At 55.6% G+C, this 22931-nt stretch overlaps 2 protein-coding genes across 3 annotated transcripts; one reads left to right on the top strand and one right to left on the bottom strand.

The window, feature by feature from the left end:
* The first annotated feature begins 28 nt into the window (after window positions 1-28).
* BYSL (bystin like) lies at window positions 29-9775 on the top strand. Its single transcript, XM_075555116.1, has 7 exons — window positions 29-610; window positions 1643-1805; window positions 5672-5810; window positions 5986-6119; window positions 6617-6777; window positions 6927-7029; window positions 7367-9775. Exons 1-7 carry the CDS (start codon window positions 346-348, stop codon window positions 7713-7715), a joined length of 1314 nt encoding a protein of 437 aa, XP_075411231.1. The 5' UTR covers window positions 29-345; the 3' UTR covers window positions 7716-9775.
* CCND3 (cyclin D3) lies at window positions 8584-15466 on the bottom strand. Of its 2 annotated transcripts, XM_075555117.1 has the most exons (5): window positions 15236-15466; window positions 14169-14384; window positions 11129-11288; window positions 10482-10618; window positions 8584-10055 (listed from the first exon to the last, which is right to left on the bottom strand). In XM_075555117.1, the coding sequence occupies exons 1-5, from the start codon at window positions 15431-15433 to the stop codon at window positions 9894-9896; spliced, it is 873 nt and encodes a 290-aa protein (XP_075411232.1). In that variant the 5' UTR covers window positions 15434-15466; the 3' UTR covers window positions 8584-9893. The 2 variants fall into 2 exon arrangements, with proteins under 2 accessions (XP_075411232.1, XP_075411233.1); XM_075555118.1 differs by lacking the exons at window positions 14169-14384; window positions 15236-15466 and adding an exon at window positions 12918-12941.
* Window positions 15467-22931: the final 7465 nt, after the last annotated feature.

Genomic DNA, 22931 nt, shown 5'->3' with positions numbered 1-22931 from the left:
GTGACGTCAGCCGCGCCCGCCCCGCCCCGCCCCCCGGCTGGCGGGGCCTGAAATGCGCATCCGGCCGGCTCGACGCGGGGGCCTGTGAGACGAGGGGAGCATGGCGGGGACCCCCGCCGCCGGCCGCACGCTCGCGCTGAAGGGCGAGAGGCATATTTCGGACCTCGGGCTCCGCGGCTCTCTCCGGGCGTGGGGAGACTGGCCACCGTTTCTGGCCTCCGAACGCTGGGGGGCGCTGTGCTCCGCGCGTGGCCTCTTGGGAGCTGGAACTGCCCGTGGCAGTCCCATTCGGCTTCTCTTCTCGCGACCCACGTGGGAGCCTTCCCGGTAACTTTTTTGAGCGAAATGCCCAAAGTTAAGGCGGCCCGCGGGGCCCGAGATCGGGAAAAACACGCGCCTCTGGCGGAGCAGATCCTGACTGCGGACGCAGTCCGGGAAGGGACCCGGGAAAAGCGGAGGGGCCGCGGGGCCCGAGAAGAGGAAGACTATGTGGACCCCCAGCTGACCCGGCGTATTTTGCAACAAGCGCGACAGCAGCAGGAGGAGCTGGAGACGGAGCATGGGCCTAGAAACAAGGCCTCTGCTCCGAAGGAGCGCACCACGCGACTGGGTGAGCGGCGACGGGGCCGGGATCGAGGAAGGGAGTGCTTTGTTGCGGATGGATGACCTGTGATGACAGCGTCGGGAATAGGTTGGAATTAAAAAGGTGGGGTCCGTAGTACACCCTTAGAGAGGTGACCGGACCCAGGAGCGAATTTAGAGAGGTCAACCCCACCACGCCCCTCCTAGGTGTGGGCGCTTTATCCGTGCGCTGTTTTGGTGAGATTTCTTGACGCCGCTTCCTGACGGCTCCAATCTTCTCCCCACTCATCATGATGTTCTCGATTGGTCCAATTGTGAGGATTTTTGTACTCCCCACATTGAGTGGACTGTAGGGCTGCCAAGTACTAGAGTAGTCCAGTTGAGAGATGGTGGTGGCTTGAAGTGGTCTGATTCCAGATAAGGGGGCGGGCACAACAGTGAGAGGCTCCGGTTTGGAAATGAAGGTTAAGAAGTCCATACACTAAGCCCCATGCCACTCCAGTGATCAGAGACAGGACAACAGATGAGCCAGCAAAGTCAGAGGTGGTGACATGGGATGTCGCAGTCATTTGGAGGGGAGGGACGTAGCTGGAAGGTCATCTAATCTGGAAAAGCTTCCTCGTTGTTATGGGAGAACTTCTATTTTCCCTTTCGTGGAGTGTAGTGTCTAATTGTTTCACTGCCCCTCCCCTAGGCTGTTGGCTTCTAAAGCCAGTACCATCTTGTTCTTTTTCTGTGTCCAAACCCCTAGCATAGTTGGAAGGATAATAGGAGACACCGGTGACAGAGTCATGCAACAAGTGACTAACTAGAAGAGCTTGGTTGGTCTAACTTTAGAGGTGCCAGCTGAGGACAGGAAGGTCCTTTGAGAGGGGCTTTTAAAAACTGGAAGAAAACAAAAACTTTTTTTTTTTGAAGCCCCCTCGTGTGTGAATCTGTTTCATCGTACACATCTCTGTCTGCTGCAGGCACTTGTGCGACTTGCACCAGACACTTGTTCGAGCTGAAAAGATTCTGAACTGCTCCTCACTCCTTGTCACGCCCCTCTCCGGTCTTCTAGGTCCAGGAGTGCCCCAGGATGGATCGGATGAGGAGGATGAGGAGTGGCCCACCCTGGAGAAGGCTGCCACAATGTCAGGGGTGAGCCACCACGCAGAGGTGGTGGTGGACGCTGAGGATGAACGTGCTATTGAGATGTTCATGAATAAGAACCCTCCTGCCAGGTAGGGCTGGCATGGCCTGGCATTTGGGATCGCAAGTTCTGGTGGAAAGGTCCCACGCAGAAGCAAATACCCTGGCAGACCTTGGCTTCCCTGGCTTTGGGAACGTTGCTGAGTTTTTCAGGACCACCATGGCAAAGCTGGGCCTTCCTGAGGACCGCTACTAAAGATGGGAATGGCTAGACTTGGAACGCATCCTCCCTTCTGCTCGTTGTGATTGCCTGGGCAGACGGGTGGGGGGTGTCTTTCTGCGTCTCTGGGGAGGCCCGTTGCCATTGCTGTGTGATGTTGGTAGCTGTTGGCTCACGGTAAGCACAATCACCTGGGCAAAATCTCTTCCACACTTGGAGCTTCCTTGAATCCTGGAGCTCCCAACCTTGGGGGCCCTGCCGTTTGAACAGTTCTTTATTAGGTCGGCTGCCTGGTGCCAGGGCAGCATCCTTGACCTCTAACTACTGGATAACCAGTCGCAACTCTCCCCCCAGTGGTGATGCCTAATGTCACTGCCATCATGTCAGCTCCACTCAGTCACCCTAATAGGACAGGGTAGGGCTGCCCCTGTGAGTTTCCAAGACTGTCATTTGTGTTTGTGTGTGTGACTACTTTTTTAACGGGACTAGAAAACCTCATCTTTCTCCCAAGGAGCAGTTGGTGGTTTTGAACTACTCTTTTCCCATGGAGCAGCTGGTAGGCTTAAACTGCCAGGGCTTTGTGGTTGACTGCTTGGTGCTTAACTCACCGCACCACCAGGGATCCTCATGTCTCCTGGGAGGGAAGGGGAACAAAATTGCCTTACCTGCCTTGTGAAAACTTAGATAGTGAATAAGGAAGAGTGCAGACGGATCGGTGTTTGAATTACAGTGAAAGCACCACGGAGTGCCAGAAGAACAAACAAATCTGTCTGTAGGTCTTGGAAGAAGTACAGCCAGAGTGCTCCTTAGAGGCAAGGGTGACAAGACTTTATTTCATGTACTTTAAAAGAGCTGCCTTTCTGGAGAAGAGCAGCATCGCGCATGGTAACAGTCGACACAAAAGAGGGAGACCCTCAGCGATCGCACAGTGGCTGCAGCCTGGCCTCACAGCGAACAACAGTTGTGAGGGTGGTGTGGGCCGGGAGAGGGTTCATTCTGTTATGTGACCTACAGTGTCGCTGTGAGTCAGAGCCGCTAACAGGCACCAGTAGCCCTGCTCGTGCCGTGGGTAAACACTGGCCACGAGCTGAAAGATCAGTAGTTCTAGCCCACCAGCCCCTCCGCAGGAGAAACCCTTGGCATCTGCTTCCACACAGACTGCCGGCCTTGGCAGCCCGTTAGGGCGGGTGTCCTCTGTCCTGTGCAGTCACTATGCGGCAGAGTCGACTCGGAGACACTGGGTGTGGTTTGGGTTTTTAGGCTAAATGCAAGGGTTAGGTAGGCCACTGCTAACAAGAAGGTTGGTGATTCGAATCGACCCAGCAGATCCACTGGGGACAGTGACAAAAGATCACCACCAAAGGGCTACTAGCTATTGGTGATAGGGCTGCGTAGTCTACTGTAGTCACATCAGTAGACGGTACAACTGTCAACAGTTGAGATTAGCCACAATTGTGTGGCAGGTCATTGTCCGAATCACGTGCTTAGTGCCGTAGTTCTTCCACCTGCGGATCTTAAAGGCTTGCAAGCAACTGTCCAAGGCACAAGAGAATGGGTTCCTGTTCACCTGGAGCAGCAGAGGGACAAGAAGCACAGGGACCTGGGGGTGCAGGTGACATGCTGGCTCTGGCTCCCTGTTCAGAGTCTGTAATGCCCACTTGCATGTTTGGGCGGGGCCATGCAAATCAGTTGTGCAACGCTCGTCCAGGGGATTGGTCAGTTTGCCTTTCGACGGGGCTAGAAGAACCACCAGCAGAGTGTCTACAAGAGGAGGCGCTGCCTGAGCTCCGATAACCCACAGCCTCACAGTCCAGCCCGACACGCAGTGACCCTTCTATAGGACTGCCGAGGCTGTGAATCCTTCCCTCCGAGCTGTTGCTGGCTTTGAACTGCTGTCTTCTGGGTTGTGAACTGCTGTCTTCTGGGTTGTAATCGTGAGCATTGTGTGTGGCCATGGTGACAGGTGACTGAACCCAGCCAAGAAGTTTCAGGCCGTGGGAGGGGTGGGTGATTGCCGCAGCAGATAAAGGAGGATGGCGGTGGAAGCGGATCTTCTCTCCATTTTGTGGTCATCTTTCTTCGGCAGCCGTGGAGCTGGAGTCTCCTCCCTTGGGAAGCCAGCAGAAGCCAGAAGCGGCCCCCATGCCATTTCCTCGAGACCTTAAACCAGAAGTACCCCCAGGGTGTTCTTCAAACCCAAGAGTGGAATGCGTCGCTTAACCAGTCGAGAATACCCGCTTTCAGCGCTCTGCCCTTTTGAGAACTGTCTGTGGGATGAAATGGATAGCAGCAACTAGCTAGCAACCTCGGGGGGCAGCGAGCTGATGCTCACGAGGCGGGAAGAGCCCCGGGAAGGAGCGTGAGGGGTGCACAGCCAGCTGACATCGGGTGGCGGGATTGCACTTGTCGAAGCTGTTGAGCTGGGGCAGTTTGTGTGTATTCTCCACCTCCCGTAGCCCATTACAGAGCAAAGGTGGTAGCCGCCACTCTGAGATGCAAGTCATTCAGTAGCTCCCGCAGAAGCCTGGCACTGAGCCTTGGGTGGGGACAGTCTAGGGACAGGTCCCTCACTGGTTCATGGGACTCTGGTGCCGACTAAACAGGAGTGTGTCCTTGGTCCTGTGGGCTGTTTGGGGTGGAGTGGAGTGCAGGATGGGGCCGAGCCTCTTAACAAGGTCTCGCCAAGCTCAGACTTAGGGCCTGGGCCCCGACCAAGAACCTCGGGGTTCTCCTGCAGTGTCTCCACTCCACGTCCGAGATGATGTTCACAAGCAGGGCGGAAGCATTTGCCACCTCAGAGTAAATGTAAGAGGGGAACAAACAACTGTCATCAGCCCTGTGTAGGGTTTCTGAAATGGAATCTTTTTTTTTTTTCCCTTGGGGGCACTAAACAGCTCTTAGAATAATCCCTACATGCATCGTACTGAGCACATTTATACATATGTTGCTATCGGGTCCTCTTTTTTTCCCTGCCTTCCCACCCTGGTAAGCCCTTGATAACTTCTAAAGCATCTTTTATTTCCATCTTCTACACCATCCGCTCAAGGCTGCAAACCTTGGCGGGAGCAGATAGCCCCGTCTTCCTCCCAAAGAGCGGCCGGTGGGTCGCACCACCGTCTGACTAGACGCAGACTCCTAAAGTAGACCTTGAACTCAGCAGGCAAAGGCCGTTTAGTTTGGGGGCACATTATGGTGGTCCATGAAGTATCTGAACTCTAGACTCTAAAGGACCAGGGTTTGAGTCCTTGCTGCCGCCCCCTCCCTGTGTTCCCGCCCCCAGTCTTGGCTGCTTTATTAGCCTCTTGAATCTCAGTTCTTATCTCTGTATAAGGAACTGAATAATAGCCAGGCCTTTATTCCATGGCTCCCCTGGGTAGTCTGAGCCATCACCCTTTCAGGGAGTGGCCGGGCGGATTTGCCACCTGTGGACGCTGGCGCATCTGGTCAGGTTGGTGGTTAGTTGCCCTGCTTTCCAGCTGAGGAAACTCGGGGATGGAGCGGTCGGTCTCGCACGGACTGGACTTGGGCAGTGTGTGTGGTAAACTCCACGAGAGGGCCACCTGTGTCATGTGTGGGATGACACCGCCCCTTTGTGATTCGGGGGTGGGTGGGTGGACTGAGAGGGCAGAAGCTGCATGCCTTGCTGGACCTCAGGTTCAGCCCAAGTTCACAAGGGACTGGGAGGAGTCCAGACCCTCCTGAAATGACCACAACCTCTCCCTCTTCCCTACCTCCCAGACGCACTCTAGCGGACATCATCATGGAGAAGCTGACGGAGAAGCAGACGGAGGTCGAGACGGTCATGTCCGAGGTGTCAGGCTTCCCTATGCCCCAGCTGGACCCCAGGGTCCTGGAGGTCTACAAAGGAGTCCGGGAGGTAAGAGGCAGGGCAACCCCAGCAGGGGCTGTGGGTGACAGAGAACAGACTGCGGAGTGGACTCGGCTTCCCAGTCCTGCTCCACCATCTAGGGGCTTGGCAAGTTTGGGTGAATTCCATGAATGGTCTCGTTTCCCTGTCTTCAATGAGGAAAATATGCTCTCCCGGACCCCAGGTGCTATCCAAGTACCGCAGTGGGAGACTGCCCAAGGCGTTCAAGGTCATCCCGGCGCTCTCCAACTGGGAGCAGATCCTGTACATCACCGAGCCCTCCTCCTGGACGGCAGCTTCCATGTACCAAGCCACCCGGTAGGGAGAAGGCGGCACGGGTGCCAGAAGGCCAGCTTCCCCCTCCCCCTGCCCACCCCTCAGAGATGACAATGTGTTCTTCCCATCAGCCCTCCCCCAGCTTTTCCGGTGTCCTGTTTCAGGCCAGGCTCTGGTGGGAAGCCCCTGTAATGGGAGTCTAGGTCAAAGGCTCCTAACTGCTTGGCTACGCTCCTGGAGGGTCGGCGTGGCCACAGCAGCCTCTGGCGGCACCCACCGGGACCCTCGGTGTGAGGAGGGCAGGCAGCTGAACAAGCTGTCACTGGGGGAGCGCTGATTCTCCCAGAGGTGGACAGAGTGCACCTGACTTAGGGCATGGCTATGCCCTGCAGTCCCCTCTAGTCTGCCCACCCCTCCTGCGCACGCCCTACTCAGAAAGAACGGGTTCGGCTCTTACTTAGAAAAGGGGCCATCCACAGTGACACGAAAGGGGAGGCGCCAGATGACACAGAAACTCTTTCCTCCTTCCCGCACCCCAGGATTTTCACCTCCAACCTGAAGGAGCGCATGGCCCAGCGCTTCTTCAACCTCGTGCTGCTGCCCCGGATCCGCGATGACATCGCCGAATACAAGCGGCTCAACTTCCACCTCTACATGGCCCTCAAGAAGGCTCTGTTCAAGCCCGGCGCCTGGTTTAAAGGTGGGGGCCCAGGCGGGGGCCTGCAGCAGCGAAAGGGTCTTGCAGGGAAATGGGTGTCTCCGCGGCCAGCCTCCAGTGCCTTTCCTCGGACTGTCCTACTGTGACCGCCTTCCGGCGCTCAGTGACCCGCCTCTCTGGCCCTTTCCCAGGGATCCTGCTCCCACTGTGCGAGTCCGGCACCTGCACACTCCGGGAAGCCATCATCGTGGGCAGCATCATGACCAAGTGCTCCATCCCAGTGCTGCACGCCAGGTAGTACTAGGGGCGGTCAGGGGCTGGCCCTGCACTTCTGTTGGGGGTATGATCACGCCAGTGGGCCCCGTGCTTAGCCGAATGAGTGAGTGAACGAACACGGAAATTAGTTGAGTGGAGAGTTTCGGCAGGTACTAGCTGCAGAGGGACAAGGGCTCGCCAGAGGTTAGGGGGGTGAGATGGGCCCATGTAGCAACACTCCTTGTCCAAGTATAAGATGGGGTTGGTAAGCAGAAGGCCCCCTCGATGCCAGGGTAGGGGCCTCCAAAGGAGGGGACATGCGGGATCTTCCAATGTTGCCCCACCACCAAGCGCAGGCCGCCTCCCTTTCCTGCAGCGCGGCCATGCTGAGAATCTCCGAGATGGAATACAGTGGTGCCAACAGCATCTTCCTGCGGACGCTGCTGGAGAAGAAGTACGCCCTGCCCTACCGGGTGCTCGACGCTGTGGTCTTCCACTTCCTGAGCTTCCGGGCCGAGAAGCGCCAGCTGCCCGTGCTGTGGCACCAGTGCCTCCTGGCCCTGGCCCAGCGCTACAAGGCAGACCTGTCCGCCGACCAGAAGAAGGCCCTCCTGGAACTGCTCCGACTACAGCCCCATCCACAGGTGTCACCCGAGATCAGGCGTGAGCTTCAGAGCGCAGTCCCCCGAGACGTGGAAGATGTGGCCCCTGCCACCATGGACTGAGATGGTTACAGCACCCAGATGGTGGCTAGAGGATACTTGGGACCTTTAGGCTGCACATCAGGGGTGGGATGGGGTGTCCCACCAGTCTCCTTGCCATTTGGGGTCCTGGTCCCTGTTCAGTTGTGAAATGGGTCTTGATACCTCACCGCCCCACGCCCCCCAATGGCAGCCCCTGGAAGTGTTTAAAGACTTAAAAGTAAAGCCAAGTCCTGTTGTAGCACCTGGATTTCTCTGTGCACTCCTACTTGAGCAGGTGCTCTGACCCAGTTCACTCTTAAGTTCCTTTCCCCGGGCCACATCCCTCCCAGGGCCTCCTAGCCCCAGAAGGCATTGCACCACGACCCCCACCTCGTGGAATGTCTGCCAAATGTGTTAGCTGTACATGACATGCCTAGTCAAGGAATGCCCTTCCCCAAGGACATGGAGACCCAGGGCTGGAGGAGAGTCCTCCCAGGCCTGGGCTGACAGCTTGGGAGCAAGGGGTGGGGGCTGTCCAGGCCAAGGGCCATATAAGGCCCTGCAACTGTTAATACTGGTTAACACTCACCTCACCAGAGCAGTCCCAACCATCACAGGAGGGTCCCGCAGGTGATGTTGTAAATGTGCCCCACCCTGTTCTAGATCAAGGGTTGGTGGCTCCACTTGGGCCTGACGGCTGTTATGGAACTGGTAAAGCCCCTTTTGTGAGAAAGAACCATGAGCTCCCCCACTGTCTGAGCATTTGCTAGAGCACCCCTTCGCTGACATGTCTTTGGCTGTAACCCTTCTGTGCTTCTGAAGACATCAGTGTTCTCAACCCAATGGGTGTTTTCAGGGACAATTCCCAGCAGCGAGCTTCAGGTCCTTGTCGAGGTACGAGGGCTGTGGATTGTGTTTCTTGACCATTTATTTAGCAATTCTGCAACACTTTGTTACAACAAAATATCACCGGTATGCGGTTTTTGAGCACGGTGTCCCCAGCCCCGTGTTGCCTGTGATTCTGTGTGCATGTGTCGGGACGCTTATGGCCTGGGAGGGCAGACCCAGAGAGAGGGGCCCGCAGGGCCTGAAAGACGGACAGTCGTGGCTCTCTTACAGAAAAAGCTGCTCACTAGGGTCCCTTTCTAAGCTCATCCGCCATGGATACAGCAGGTTTTTCTAACCCACAAAACCATCCGATCCAAGAAATCGGGGTGCACTTTATTCCAGAATCTTTATTGAGATCTGATGGCGGCTCTGGGCTACCAGCCGGCACCTTGTGGCCATCAGAGAAGACTTATGTCCATTGGGCTTCCCTCCCTCTCCAGCAGGGGCCAAGGGGAGGGGAGAGCAGGGCCCCACCCCAGGGGATAGCAGCTCCTTGGCCACAGACTCTGATCAGCAGCAGAGGGAGGAATACAGCCAGCACCAGGGTCCCTACCGCTTGTGGGGCAGACGGGGCCCCCCACACCCTTCTCACAGTTGTACTCAAAACAATAAATTAAAACGCCGTCTTCCTTCAGCACTGACCCCTCTCAATCACAGGAGAAGCTGGAAGGAAAGGCGAAGGAAGGAGGAATTGGTTGTCCCTGCCCCTCTGCCCATGGCCAAGACCCTTCTCTTAGGAGCAGCTAGGAACACGGACTAGTCTATGCGTCTGTGCGTCCATCCAGAGTGTGGCGAGGGGAGCTGTCTGGGTGGTGCCCCCTCAGACCTGTCCATCACAACGTCGGGAATTTCCGCTTCAGAAGGACCCCCAATCCAAATGCAGTAAGCCCTAGATGGGTTCAGCACCCTAAGAAGGCACGGGGAGGCATTTTGGCAATTGGGAACATGAAAGCCTCAGAGAAGGGGACTTCCGCAAGGAATGCTCGCTGGGTTGCGCTTGTGTTTCTTGGATTTTTTTTTTTTTTAAACCTGCTTCAATTTGGTCTCTGAGCAGCCCAGATCACCCCCAGCTAGAGTCGGGAAGGAGCTGTTCAGCTAGAGGAAGGGGGAGGAGCCTGACCAGCCACCCAATCACGGCTGGCTGGCCCAGCCCCTTAGTGCACAGTGCAGGGATAGGTAGGACCTGGCCCATAGGCTAGAAGAGGGGTGTATAAGAGGAGCCCCCTCAGGCTTCATATGTGGCTTGACTAATTCTCGCAGGGCAGGAGGTGGGGATGGGGGCAGTGTCCCCTCCTCTGCTCCTGGTGGCCACTTGAGGGGGCCTCACCGAGGCTACAGGTTGACGGCTGTGACATCTGTAGGCGTGCTGGTCTGGCTGGGCTCGTTGCTGGAGCCGCGGAGGGCCTTGGGCACAGGGCTGGAGTTGGAGCGGGGGTCCCTGAGGCTGTCCCTGAGCGCCGTTTCAATCTGCTCCTGACAGGCCCGCAGGCAGTCCTGGGAACGGGAGAGGGGGCGGGAAACAGGTCGGTTGCTCACCCCCACCCCCGATCTGGCAGCCACCTCCCTGCACACAGGGAAGTCTGGGGAGGGGAGGCGATGCAGCCTAGCCCCAGGAATCGGCCTTCGGTTCTTAGAAACTGGCAAGAGGATGTGGCAAGGGGGTGTGAGAGCAACCCTGCATCCGATACCCACCCCACCCCAACACACCAACACTTGGCACGGAGAGATGGCCCAGCCCCAGGCCCCGCTCCATCACCCAAGACACTGGAACTCCTCTCCAGACCAAGGCAGGAGAGAAAAAGCCCCAAGGGTGGGGGGCCTAAAGCCAGGAGCCCCGGAGAAGGTTGGGGCATTGGAGGCTCAACGAACAGCCAGTGGGACTTCACAGTCACGGCTGCTGCCCAGCTGCCCAGCACTCACCACTTCAGTGCCGGTGATCCCTGCCAGCAACTCCGTGAGCTCATCAGCAGACAGGGAGGTGGCACCCAGGCCTTGCACTGCAGCTCCCACGCTGCCCGTAGCGATCATAGATGGCGGGTACATGGCAAACGTATAATCTAGGAAAGGGAGGGAACCGTGGGGTCAGGAGGAGAACAGGGCGACAGCAAGCTTCCCAGGCAGCCCAGGGAGAGCAGAGGCAAGCTAGGGACTCTCCACAGGGAAGCCAGGATATGAGCAGAAAGGGGGGGTCCCCTTCCGTGGTGGACAGAGGCAAACATGTCCCAGAGTCTGGGGAACAGACAAGGCCCACCTCAGTGTGAACACAGGGCCAAGAAACCTGGGTTCTCAGCCCAACCTTCCTCCGGACCTTGAGCAAGTCACTCCCCTGCTCTAAGCCCTCCTTTTCCCCATCTACACGGGGAGGAGAAAGGGGTCTCTAAGATCCCATCCAGTTTGGATTGTTCTTCAGCCTTCCTGCATGGGTTCTGAACGCAGGGGGGTGGTGCTCAGAGAGGAGATAATGTCTAAAGGAGTGTAGACACTGGAACTGCCTCCGAGCTGGCACACCCCTACTCCAAGTCTTTCGTTCCCCCAATCTGTCCACAAGCTGTGCACAGGGCTCTTACCAGTCGCACAGAGAGCCAAAAAGGTCTGGGCGTGCTTTCTGACCAAGTCCTGCCGGTCGCTGGGCAGGGTGAGCCGGTGCAGAATCAGAGGCAGGAAATCGTGGGCAATCACAGCGGCCAGGTCCCACTTGAGCCTGCCCAGGACCAGCAGCTCCCAATCCTGAGGGTGGGAGAAGAAGGCAGGCTCAGTGGTGGAGGAAGGGAGTCAAGGAGGGAGTCTCAAAGGAAAGGAGGCCCACCTACATCCTTCTGAAGGTCAGGACCCCCAGTGGGGCTCCTGGGCTTAGGGCCTGGGACTGCAGAGGGCAGAGAGAATACAGAAGAGCAAGGGGCATTTGCTTTGAGCCTCTGGACCACATCCAGGTGGTGTGCGTCCTGAAGGAAGGCCTCATATGGATTCTCTCTCTGAATCCCGATTTGGCCATCTCAGGGTGCCGGGGTGCAACCGCTGGGGTGCTTCTCCAGATGGCACACCTGGCTCCAAGTGGAAAACACAACACACTTTTTTTTCAGGCTACACTGATAAGATATGGCCAGCACCACCGTGAACTCAAGGTTCCTCTGAATCAAACACAAAGACCCTCTATCACCCCAATGCCTCAAGAAAGGGGGGGGGCTCTCCCCCAATTTCACATTCTAACCAAGGCCACATCGCTTGAGCAAAGCACAGTGGGCAAGAGGCCGCCCCCGCTCGGGCCCTGACACTGGGCCTCCCCTGAGGTTCCTCAAAGGGGAGCTTGCCCAACCCAAGCCACATCCCCTTGGTGGGACAGTCAGGGTGGGCCCTGGGGGGTGGCAGCCACCCTTTGTAACCGGGGCCCAGATGATGCCAGTGCCCAGTGAGTCTCAGGAAGCAAAGTCAGAGAGACTGCATCCAGATGACCCCCAAAGGACCCAACTGTGCCCCTCCCCCTCCAGGCCTATAAATCCTGGCTGGGTCGGAGGGAGCCTGGGAGCCCCACCCAACCCACCCGTCTGGTGTTCCCAGCCCTGGCCCCATTTCCGAGTTGCACTGAGGATTTCTTCATTGTTTTATCTCAGGAAGGAACTCGTGGGTTTGACCCCGTATTAAGGCAAACATGACGACCCCGCCCAACCTCTTCCAGGCCCCCAGCCACAGCTGTCCCCCGTCCTGGCCCCAGAGGAGGTGGCATTCTCCCAAATAAGACCCAAGTCCCTCACGGGGCCCCACAGAAAACAGCCTGGCCTGGAGCCAGAGTGTGGGGAGCAGGAAAGCGAGGATTCAGCTTGCACTGATTCCAGTGGCCACACTTAACTCCCAAGCCAGGCGGGAGCACCAGGCCCGCTAGCCTGCCCTGTAACAGAGGCAACCCCTAACCAACCTAGCCCTACCTTGGTGGAAAAGACCCCTGGGAGGGATTAGCTGTTTCTTCCATGACCCCACCCAGCCAGCCAGCCCTCTGGCCTTCCAGACAATGTGGTATGGGTAGCTGTCTGAGCTTCTGCACTTGGCTGCTTCAGTCAGTGTGAGCGACACTTAAGGCCCAGCCCTTGCCTCCTCTGGGCCTCATGTTCTCTGCTGCACCAGGCCTCGGGTGGACTGCAATTCTCCTGAACTTCCGGGCAGCCATCTACAAAATTGTCCCTCCGCTCAGGCAGAGGGAGCGAGGGAAGTATAGTTTTGACTTTTCTGAAAAAACTCCCCCCTTCCCCAGTATTTTCACAAAAAGGACGCCTCCCATTCTCCCTTCCAGCCCAAATCCCCTCCAAGCACATCTTGCTCTGGGGCCTGGAAACCAGCTCCCCCTTCAGACTTGCCCCAAAGTACCAGATTCATCAAAAGGGCCCAGAGGCCTCCCAGATTCCCAATTCGGGCCTCCTCCTCCTCCCATCTCTGAGAGCTACTTGGCAGGAAGAGGAATCTTGTTCCTTGATTCACAGCAGTTGGGGGCCCCAGTACCCTGGCCTGCCCGCCAGCCAATCACAGGCGACTTGCATGCTGCCCTCCTCCCTGGAGATGGGGCCCAGAGACTGCTCTCAGGGTCAGTGGAAGACTTGGCCAGCCCGCCCTGGAGAGCAAGGTGGAGGAAGGTGCCAGCTCACCCACCCTCTACCCCAGGCTCCCCCCCCCGCCCCGCCCCCAGATGCTCTGCCCGCCCTCAGTCACCTCTTCCAGGGCTGCCCGGCTCTACCATCTCCTCCTGGGGCTCAGGGAGGAAAGAGAACCCAGCGACTTTGCTGCCCTGCCCAAGTTCCCAGCAAGAGGCCCAGGGAGCCGCTTCCCACACCGCGGGGGTGACAGCAGCTCCCCACAGGGTTATGAAAGACCTTGGTCAGAGTGGGCGGGCCAGGGGAGGGGGATCATTATCAAGTCCAAGCAGCTGCAGCCCAGCTCCCTGGCCTGTCCCGAAGGCCCGCGGAGGAAAGGGGCTTCCTTCCATCGGACCCAAAGCGGGGGCTCAGGCTCCTCTGAATGAGGGTGGGGGGTAGGGGTGGCCTGGGGCGCTGGGAAGGAAAATGAAAGGCGGGCGAAGGGGGTGGGGGGGCCGGGGAATGCGGCGCCCTGCCTCGGCGCAATCAGGGCCTGGCTTCAATCAGCTCTGGGCGGCTTTTCTATCACAACGTCCACCCCGGGAGAAAGAAACCAAGGCAGCCCCTCCCCCACCCGCAGCGCATTCCACTCCACCACGCCAGTGGGGGTGCGCAGGCATGCCCTGCTGCGGCCAATAAATAACTCACGGCGGCTTTGTCAACCCAGAGGCAAAGGACTAGAGAGTGCAGACATGCAGCCGGACTTGTTGCTCTCTGGGGGAGACGGGGCCGGTGGCGCCCCCTGGAGGCCGGGAGGAGGGGCTTGCGTTCCTGCGGGCAGCTCCGGCCTGGCCATCACGCACTGCCATGTTTTGCTTCCCACCCCCGTTCCTTTCGAAATGCAAGCTCGGCCGGCCTCCTCCCGAGGCCTGGTTGCCTCCCCTGGGCGGCGGAAAGCCTCGCTGGCCGTGGCGTTCCTGCTCCTGGGAAGCGGGGTGGCCGGAGGTGTTGGGGGGGCGGGGAGGGGGGCTGGGAGAGAGCTACGCACCAGCATCTGGCGATGGGAGATAGCATGGTCCGAGTAGATGCAGAGTTTTTCGATGGTCACGGGCTTGCAGTCCCGCAGCTTGGAGGCCAGCAGCATGCAGACCGAGCCCAGCAGCTGCAGCTGCGTCTTACGAGTGGGGACGGCGGACAGGAATCGATCCACGTAGTTCATGGCCAGGAGGAAGACTTCCTCCTCGCAGTGCTGCTCCTCGCACACCTGGGGGAGGACGCGTGGTCACTGCACGAGCCCAGCCCGGGCAGCCGCGGGCGCGGGGGGGACACGGAGAATGGGGGCGCGGAAGGCGGAGAGGGTTCGTAAGGGTACCGACAGTCAGTACAAGGACCAACATGGAGAACGCAGCGCCCTCCCCAAGGCGGCGCCCCCCCACTTCCTCTGCACTGCACGCAGGCAAACGGGGGTGGGGGGCGGAGGGAGTAAGCCTGGGGGTGCGGGAAGGGGGGCTTCCTTCGCTCGGGCCCCTCTCGAACGATTCCCAGTTGGGACTCCCATCCCCCCACGGCGAGGGGGGACGGAAGAGGCACTCGTGGTAGCCGGAGAGCGGGGACCTTCCCCTCATGACCACCACCCGCTGCACACACCCAAGGGGAAGGGAGGAGACTCCTGCCGCCGCCTCCCGCACTTTTCGTTTCCCCGTCCGTCCGCCGGAACAGCCCGAGCGCCACCACCCCCCCGCCTGCCTCCCCCGGCCAGAACCCCGCGACGGGGCACCAGGACTGGCTCTGGGGTGGCGGCTGCCAAGCGCAGGGTTTTCCAGGCTCGCTCTCCAGACCGCGGGGTGGGGGGGATAGTCGGGGGGGGTGGATCGCAGGAGGCTCCGAAGGGTGGAGAGCGGCCCTTGTCCCCCTTCCCCGGGCCGACGAGACCGAGTTCAGAGCGCCCCAAAGAGGTGGGGCTCCGAGTCGGAAGGCGCCCGGGTGGGGGAAGGACGCGGGCCAGCCCGAAGGAAAGCGCGCAGGCCGCAGAGTGTGGGCCGCCGAAAGCATCGGGCCCGGGATGGGGCGCTGGGAGACGCAGACGCGGGATGGGGGACCCCGTGGGCGCCGTACCTCCAGCATCCAGTACGCCAGCATCTTCCTCATGTGCGGCTTGATCTCGTACTGCACGCACTGGAAGTAGGAGACGCACGGCAGGTAGCGTTCCTCCATGCGCAGCAGGGTCTGCAGGACGCGCTGGTCCTCCAGCAGCTGCAGGTCCGGCCCGGCCCGGGGCGACTGCTGGATGTTCTCGCAACACATCAGCTCCATTCTCGGGCGGGCGGGCGGGCGGGCGGGACACGCGTGCGGACTGGCGAGCGGCGCGCAGCAGAGTGAGCAACGCGGGGCTGGCACTGCGCGCTGCAAGCCCAGCCCGCCCGCCGCCCGCGCGCCCGCTTCCCTGACAGGCGCCCCGCCCCTCGCGACGATGTAGCAACCGTGGAATGCTGGACGGCTCAACGTTCCAAGGGGCGGGGCCCGCGCCGGCGCCCTCCTCCACCCGGCCCGTCGCATTGGTCCGCGGGGCGCCAGCCCGCCGGCTTCCGGGCGCTCCGGGCCCTCCTGACCGCCGGGTGGGGCCAGCTTCCCGGGAGGCGGGCCTCTGCCCGGCCAATGAGCCTGCCCGCTTCCCAGCTCGGGCTCCTGTCTCCAAGGCAGGAATTCTCCCCTCCAGAGGTTATTCATTCATTCATCTGTGCATTGGCCCGTCCCCCCACCCCCTCCGTCCACAGCGTGCTCCCGGGAGCGCGCTAACAATAGCAAGGGCTCGGCCACCACGTTGCAAAGTACTCCGAGTACAAGGCGTCGCCGCATCCCCGGGAAGCCCCTCCTACCGGCGGGGAAACTGAGGCAGGCGCTAGGAAAGGAATGAAGTCCAAGCCAGAGCAGGCATGGAAAAACTGGCCAGCTCACGCCCAACACTGACGCCACTCTTCCTGCGGTCCCCGCACCAGTGTCTTGGGCCTCCTTCCTGACGACATCCCTGAATGGAATCACGTCTGCATTCCTTGTGAGCAGGACGGGCCTCGCTTGTAAGGCAATAAATACAAGGCCTCACCTTGCCATGAAGTTAGCTGAGCGGCTCCCACAAGCCCGTAAGGCCGGCCCCAGTTCGTTTCTGTTTGGGGAAGACATGAGCACAGGATAGAAAAATGTTCTTGCTCACGCTCTGCAAAATCTATTTGCTTTTTACATTTTTTTTCTTTTTCCCCACGTCCCAAACTGGGAGTCACTTTGTAGTTTAACCCAAATTCCACAGGACTGAGAGGCTGACAACAGGTCTCCACGGAATGGAATGGGGATTCCCCCCACCCCATCGCCTGAGGTTCTTCCCTTCCTAAGTGAGTTACTCAAGCCTTTATAGAAAGGCAAGTTCTATGAAAACCTTGTTCACAATAAACTTTTACACACACACACACAAAGAGAGAAAGCCCTCGTGATGTTATATAATATACAAGGGAGCTTAAAAGATTCATGAACCCCAAAAATCTCCATGATCTTTAAATTCCATTTTCCCCACAAACTTTTAGAAGCCCCCTCATACGTAGTACATTTTATCATATTGACAACATGGAAATTTTTATGTGTGGTGGAGAAAACAAAAAAAAATGCCAGTATGCTACCAAAAAAGGAAAATAATCACTTGTAATTTCACTGTCTAAAAGTAAAGGAAGCTGGCCAAGGAAAAGGAGGCTCACAGGAAAAACCTCGGACTACCTGCAGGATCTGAGGGTCCAACCCACCAGCCACTCCCAGGGAGAAAGATTTTACAACCTAAGACACTGTCTCCATGACTGGAGTCTGCTCAGAGCAGTGGGTGGGCTTTCAGAGAGAAAGGGGTCCTAGAGGCTCAGTTAGGTTACCTGGTTGGCTGAAAGCTCTGTGGTGCCAACCCATGGAGATTACAGCTTAGAAACTCTTCTGTGCCAATTCTCTAGTGCCCTAGAGCGGTTCTCAACCTTCCTTTCCTACAGTTCCTCATGCGGTGGTGACCCCCCGGCCCCAACCAGAACATTATTTTCATTGCTACTTCATCACTGTCATTTTGCTACTGTTGTGAATCAGGCGACTCCTGGGAAAGGGTCCTTCAAACCCTAAAGGGGTCGCAACCCACAGATTGAGAACCACTGTAGAGTCACTAAGAGAATAGTCTTAAATACAATACTTTGGTTATTCTAATAATTTTTCTCCCAATTAGCACGCACATTTATAAAAATAGGATCAGCATCAGCTTTTGTTGGTTGCTTTCCACTAAAAAAAAAACTAAATAGATTATATACTGTCAGCACTTTTTTCATGTCATTAAACTTTCTGTAGCGTTTTCCAAGACTACATAGTATTCTAGTAGATGAATAAATCTTAATGTATTTTACTTTGCAAATCTGTATTGTCTGGATTTTGAGTTGTTTCAAGTTCTTCCCTATTAGAATCAAAACATGTTTGTTGTATCATCTTTGTCGTCACTTATGATTATTCCTAGAAGGGGAATTTCTAGATTATGAAACGTTTTAAGGCTTTTGAGACAGTTCTTATTACCAAATTTCCTGGTTAATTGATCTATTCTCACCAACACTAGGTATCGATAAAAAGTATTTCCAACTAGAGATGAAAAGTAATGACATATTATTAGACATCCAGATCTCTTAAAAATTAAAGTTACCTGTATGAGGGTGTATGCCTTAATTCCTAAGTATTCATTACATTTTTAGGATATTAAGCCTGTGTCATATATTTTGGTTTGAGTTTTGAGTTTCTTGTTTGCCATTTATTTTGGAGCTTATGATGAATTTATCGTGCAAAGAATGTTTTTTTAAAATTTGTATTATTTGTCAATCTTGAATGATTTCTGCCTTTGAAGCACACCTTCTACACCCTTGAATTACAGAACTACTAGAAGAAAACAGGGATTTAAAAAATATAATTTTTACTGGGGGCTTATACAGCTCTTAACACAATCCTTACATACATCCATTGTGTCAAGCACATTTGTACATTTGTTGCCCTCATCATTCTCAAAACATTTTCTTTCTACTTGAGCCCTTGATATCAGCTCTTTTTTCCCCCCTCCGTTCTCCACCCTCCCTTCCTCCTGAACCCTTGATAATTTATAAAAAAAAATTTTAAACATAGGGATTATTCACAGAACCCCGCCCCTTTTCTTCTTCTTCAAATCACCCTGGGAGCTTATTAAAAATACAAAGAGATTCCTGGGCCCCATTCCAGGGCTTCTCATTCTACTTGTCTGAGGTGAGAGCTAGAACCCTACATTTTCAATAGTACATACAATATATGCGATATTAGATATTTTAAAATACATATTTAAGGCCTGATTTCCCTTATCCACGGGTCCTTCGTTGTGAGCTGGAGCCCATTGGACCTCAATGAACAACTGTAGCAAGGAAGACAAAGAGGAACCAAATCCGCTCTGCTGCTCAGGTCTTCCCAGGGCTCTCCCCTTCTCCGCAGTGCCTCCCTCTGCCACGGCTACCCGGGTTCCTGGGCTGGAGGGATCCTCCCTGCTCAGTTTATGCTTTCACACATCTAGGCCCAGCTCAGGTTAACCCTCCTTCCAGAAGCCTTCCCTCAACAGCCCAGTTATCAGAACTAACCTGTGGCCTCCAACCCCCTGTCCAGGTTCGCCCTCTCGATCCCAGGGCAAGCTCCTGGGCAGCGGAAGACATCTCCTGTACTGAAATCCAGCTATGTGCCGGGTCCCAGGCAAGGCGTCTACAGTGCACCCTCTCGTTTCACAAGTCTGAGTTACACGCTGAGGGGTGTTTTGGAAGGGAAAACTGGGGTTATGTTGAGATTAAGTAGTTTACTAGTGATTTATTTCACGCCCCACAAACCACCCCACTTCCAGTGCTACCCTGCGTCTGGTTAAGGGCAGGGACTCCGTGAGAGAGAGAGAGAGAGAGTGTGTGTGTGTGCTTTGCAGTTCCTGGGACCAACAAGAATACAAAAGGGGGTTCCAAAAATTGGTGGAAAAATCCCAGTTTTTCCAATTCCATTTTCCCATGAATTTTTCAAAGCTATTTTGCATGTTGTTTTGTGTCAGTCTTAATATTCCAGGATCGATTCATCCTTACATCCAACTTTATGAGGATACTATGCTGTTCCCCCATTTTACAGAGAGGAAGACCAACATTCAGCTCGCCTATGAACCAAAACCGAACTTACAGCCATCAAGCAGACTCAGTGACCCTCCTGTGGACCTCCGAGGCTGTAACGATTCAGTGGAGTAGCAAGCCTCATCTTTCGCCTCATCTTTGGCTGGTGGTTTCAAACTGTCAACCACACAGATCAAAGCCCAACTCCCAAGCACTGTATCAGTTAAGCGGTAAATGCAGGCTTCAAACCGAGCAGTCTGACTCCAGCATCCTCTCAGCCATTTCACTCCGCTGCCTCCCAGGCGACCCCATGATTGTGGATGGTTGAGTTGTTACTTTATTCCTCAAGGGGAGGGCGCAGAGAGGTCGCCCTGTTCTAGAAGTTCAGGTAATTCTCAGTACCTGGGGAGGCGGAACGCCCGCAGTAGAGGTCTCTGAAGGAATCCTCCACCCCACCCTTGGCTGGTACTGCCATGTCCAAAACTAGGACCTCATCAAGTGACAACCTTCCCCAGCTGGGACTGCCGTGCCCAAAGCGGGGCTTCCATCCTGGATCCCAAAGACCAAGACGACAACCCCACCCCCCATGAGTTGACTGACTGCAAAGGGGGCCGGGGGTTCAACCCAAGGTCGAACTCCACCAGGACGTCCACCTCCTCCAAGAAACTGGGCCTCCCCTGTTTTTCACTACAAGAGGAAAACGACCTAGTGAGGAACAGGGTCCAGCTGGAGTGGAATTTCTAGTCGGGAACATTCCATCAGACAAAGCTAGAGGGGGGCTGGGAATGGGATCCCACAGGTCAGAGGAGACCCTAAGGACAAAGGAAGAGAGATCCAGTGCTTTCTTCCTTCTTGTCTTGATCTGTGCTCCATCTGGGAGCCAAAGGGTAAACAAGGTGAGGCCCACATCACCCCACTACATTCCATGGGTCAGGTGCCAGCAAACCTACTGAGATCATAAATAGAGCCGCCGGGGCAGCCTGGGGGTTGGGCTGGAGGGAGATATCCTATTCTCCATAAAGGGAGGTGGACAAGACTCTGGAGACACTATTTGGGGCCTGGCTTCACACCTTAGGATTTCGAAAGTCTCTGGACACTCTCCCTGCTCTAAGTTTCCTCCCCTGAGCCACAGAGATCACGATAGCCCCGAATCAAGCCCAAAGGGCTAGTCTGAGAACGACCTGAAACAATGTGCAGAACCCCTCTTGCCCAGGCCTGCTGCATAGAGATCGTTCAAAACGGTAACTCCTGCAAAAGGTGTCCTCTTCTCTTGTTATTCCTTGCTCAGAAACAGCCCTTGCTGCTGTGGGCCTGGGCCCAGAAGCCCTCAGAGAAGCGAATGCTTCCGTGGAGGCAACGTTCTAACAAACCCAGAGATCCCATTCACAACGGCAATCACAGGGTCCCCGGAAGGTGGCGAACACCCTGCGCTGCCCCTCTACCCTCACTGGCTGGGGGACCCTAGAGAAGTAGCATAGCCTCCCTGTGCCTCAGTTTCCTTTTCTGGAAAAGGAGGGCTACACCCTACTACTCGATATATCATTCTCCTAGGGAGGTTGGGAAGATGACACGGTGGGTTTGTATAAAACACATGGAAAGGTGCCTGGCTTAGGGTGGGCCCTTAACAGAAGTTCATTCAAAGTGTGGCAGTTACATACTCTCCTGTGAACTTGCAAAGGGGTGGACTCTAGCCTGTATATCAGGTCATAGCCAATCACGCTCCTGTGTGGGCATGGCCTTCTTCTGAGGATTCTGGGAACTCCTATCTCCCTCCTGGGAGGCTGGACACACACTCTCCCTGCAAGACTTTCCAGTTGACAAGCCACATGGAACAACACTGACGGAGCTAGAGTCCTGGAGCTGGAGGAGCCACATGGAGACGAAGCACTGAGTTGCTTCCACCACCACTGGATCCACAAGACTTTCCACCCACTGGCCTGTGGTCTTCCTGCATTCGGCATCATTGCATGTGTTGAATGAGTCTGAAGAGCAATTTGCAGACTGGTATCGGACATAGCCATTGCTCTGATATAAAGCTCTTTCTTATAAACACGCGAGTGTCTATGAATTTGTTTCTCCAAGGAGCCCACACCTTCATGGTCACGGTCAAAAACAGAAAACACATAGCTACAGAAAAGCTGAGCAAAAAAGTCTGATGAACACCAAAGCGCAGGCAACAATAGGGCCACGGACACCTTGCCTTTCATCCCTGAGTGTGCTGTGTGGGACCATTTGAGTGACAGACGGCCGAATGTCCGAGGCAGGGCCAGGCTCCCACACAACACGGTGAACATCCTTCCAAAGCCAAACACACCTGAATAAAAACCCGGAGAGAACCCGTGGCCACAAAGTCAATCCTGACTCATGGCTACCCCGTGAAACGTGCAGGCGCAGTGGACGTAATACGAGCCCTGTGACACCCCGCCTCTGCTCCCCCATAGAATTATTTTGAGGACTCCCTAGCTTAGGGTTTGCAATGGTTGGCTATTTTGGAGGTGGGCACCCTGGAGGGCTCAAATCTGCCACCTTTCCCTGGACTGCTTACCAAGTTCAGCCTTTAACTAGAAGGGGATTACCCTATGTAGCCCAAGGGCATACGTCCTCAATTGTCTCAATAATATCCTTTGGTGAATTTTTTTTCCTTCCTAATCCAAGATCCATTCAAAGATTGTTTGCCTATAGTTTCCCTAACTCTTTTATCTCCTTGAATGGAGGAGAGGTTCTCTGGATCTCCTCCCTCTCTCCTGCCTGAACCCCCCCTCTCCCTTGATAACACTGATATTTTGACAGCCAGAGGATTTCTACTATGGACCTCAACTTGGAGATGTCTGTTTTCTCATGAATCGCTAATAGGTTAACTATTTCTGATAGAGATTTGGGGGCAGGTGGGGAGAGATCCACACACTGGTTAGAATTTGGTTTTGTTTCTTTAAGGATTCAAGGGGGACTTTGGAGCTTACCAGGACTGATTTGAGCATCTATTGTTCAGGAACCCTGGTGGACCGGGAGGAGCTATGCGGAGGAGCTACGCACTGAAAGACCAGGCTTTCTGCTCTCCTAAGGGTTAACAGTCTCGGAAACCCACAAAGGCAGTTCTACCCTGTCCTTTAGGGTCACTATGAGTCGGCACTGATGGCAGTGAGCCTGTTTGTTTTGTTTATACTTGTATAAGATTTCAGGTCATCTTCAAACTTTTTGTTCCCCCTTCCTATCAATTTAAAACCAAGAACACCCTCACGATATATAGAGACCCAGTGGCGTGTTGGGTTACATCACCCACATATAACCCCCAAAATCACTGCCACCCGGTGGATTCCGACTCACAACAACCCTATGGGGCAGGGCAGACGTGTCCCTGTGGGTTTCTGAGGCGGTAAATGTCTATGGGAGCTGACAACCTCGTCTTTCTCCCGCCACCCAGAGAGTAATTAATTGGCAAACTACATCTCTGGGCTACTCTAATAAACAATACACACACACTACAGCCATCTAGCTGGGAAGCAACAAAGGCCACATGGAAGAAGCACGCCAGCCTGTGCGATCACTAGGTGTCAATAGGATCAGGTATCAGGCATCAAAGAACAAAATATCGTATGTGAAAGGAGGAGTGTGGATTGGAGACCCAAAGCTCATCTGTAGGCAACTGGACAGCCCCTTAC

Source organism: Tenrec ecaudatus, chromosome 7 (genome assembly GCF_050624435.1).
Source record: "Tenrec ecaudatus isolate mTenEca1 chromosome 7, mTenEca1.hap1, whole genome shotgun sequence".
Lineage (NCBI taxonomy): Eukaryota > Metazoa > Chordata > Mammalia > Afrosoricida > Tenrecidae > Tenrec > Tenrec ecaudatus.
Note: the sequence above shows the minus strand (reverse complement) of the source record. Positions and strands in the feature narration are given on the sequence as shown.

Excerpts from the sequence above, each read along its gene's own strand:
- CCND3 (XM_075555117.1), bottom strand. The coding sequence starts at position 15,433 with ATGGAGCTGATGTGTTGCGAGAACATCCAGCAGTCGCCCCGGGCCGGG. Across the intron at positions 11,289-14,168 it reads TCTCCCATCGCCAGATGCTG|GATTGGGAGCTGCTGGTCCT; the intron begins GTGCGTAGCTCT and ends TCCCACCCTCAG. Across the intron at positions 10,619-11,128 it reads TTTGGCTCTCTGTGCGACTG|ATTATACGTTTGCCATGTAC; the intron begins GTAAGAGCCCTG and ends TCCCTTTCCTAG.
- BYSL (XM_075555116.1), top strand. The coding sequence starts at position 346 with ATGCCCAAAGTTAAGGCGGCCCGCGGGGCCCGAGATCGGGAAAAACAC. Across the intron at positions 6,120-6,616 it reads TCCATGTACCAAGCCACCCG|GATTTTCACCTCCAACCTGA; the intron begins GTAGGGAGAAGG and ends CCCGCACCCCAG. Across the intron at positions 6,778-6,926 it reads GCCCGGCGCCTGGTTTAAAG|GGATCCTGCTCCCACTGTGC; the intron begins GTGGGGGCCCAG and ends GCCCTTTCCCAG.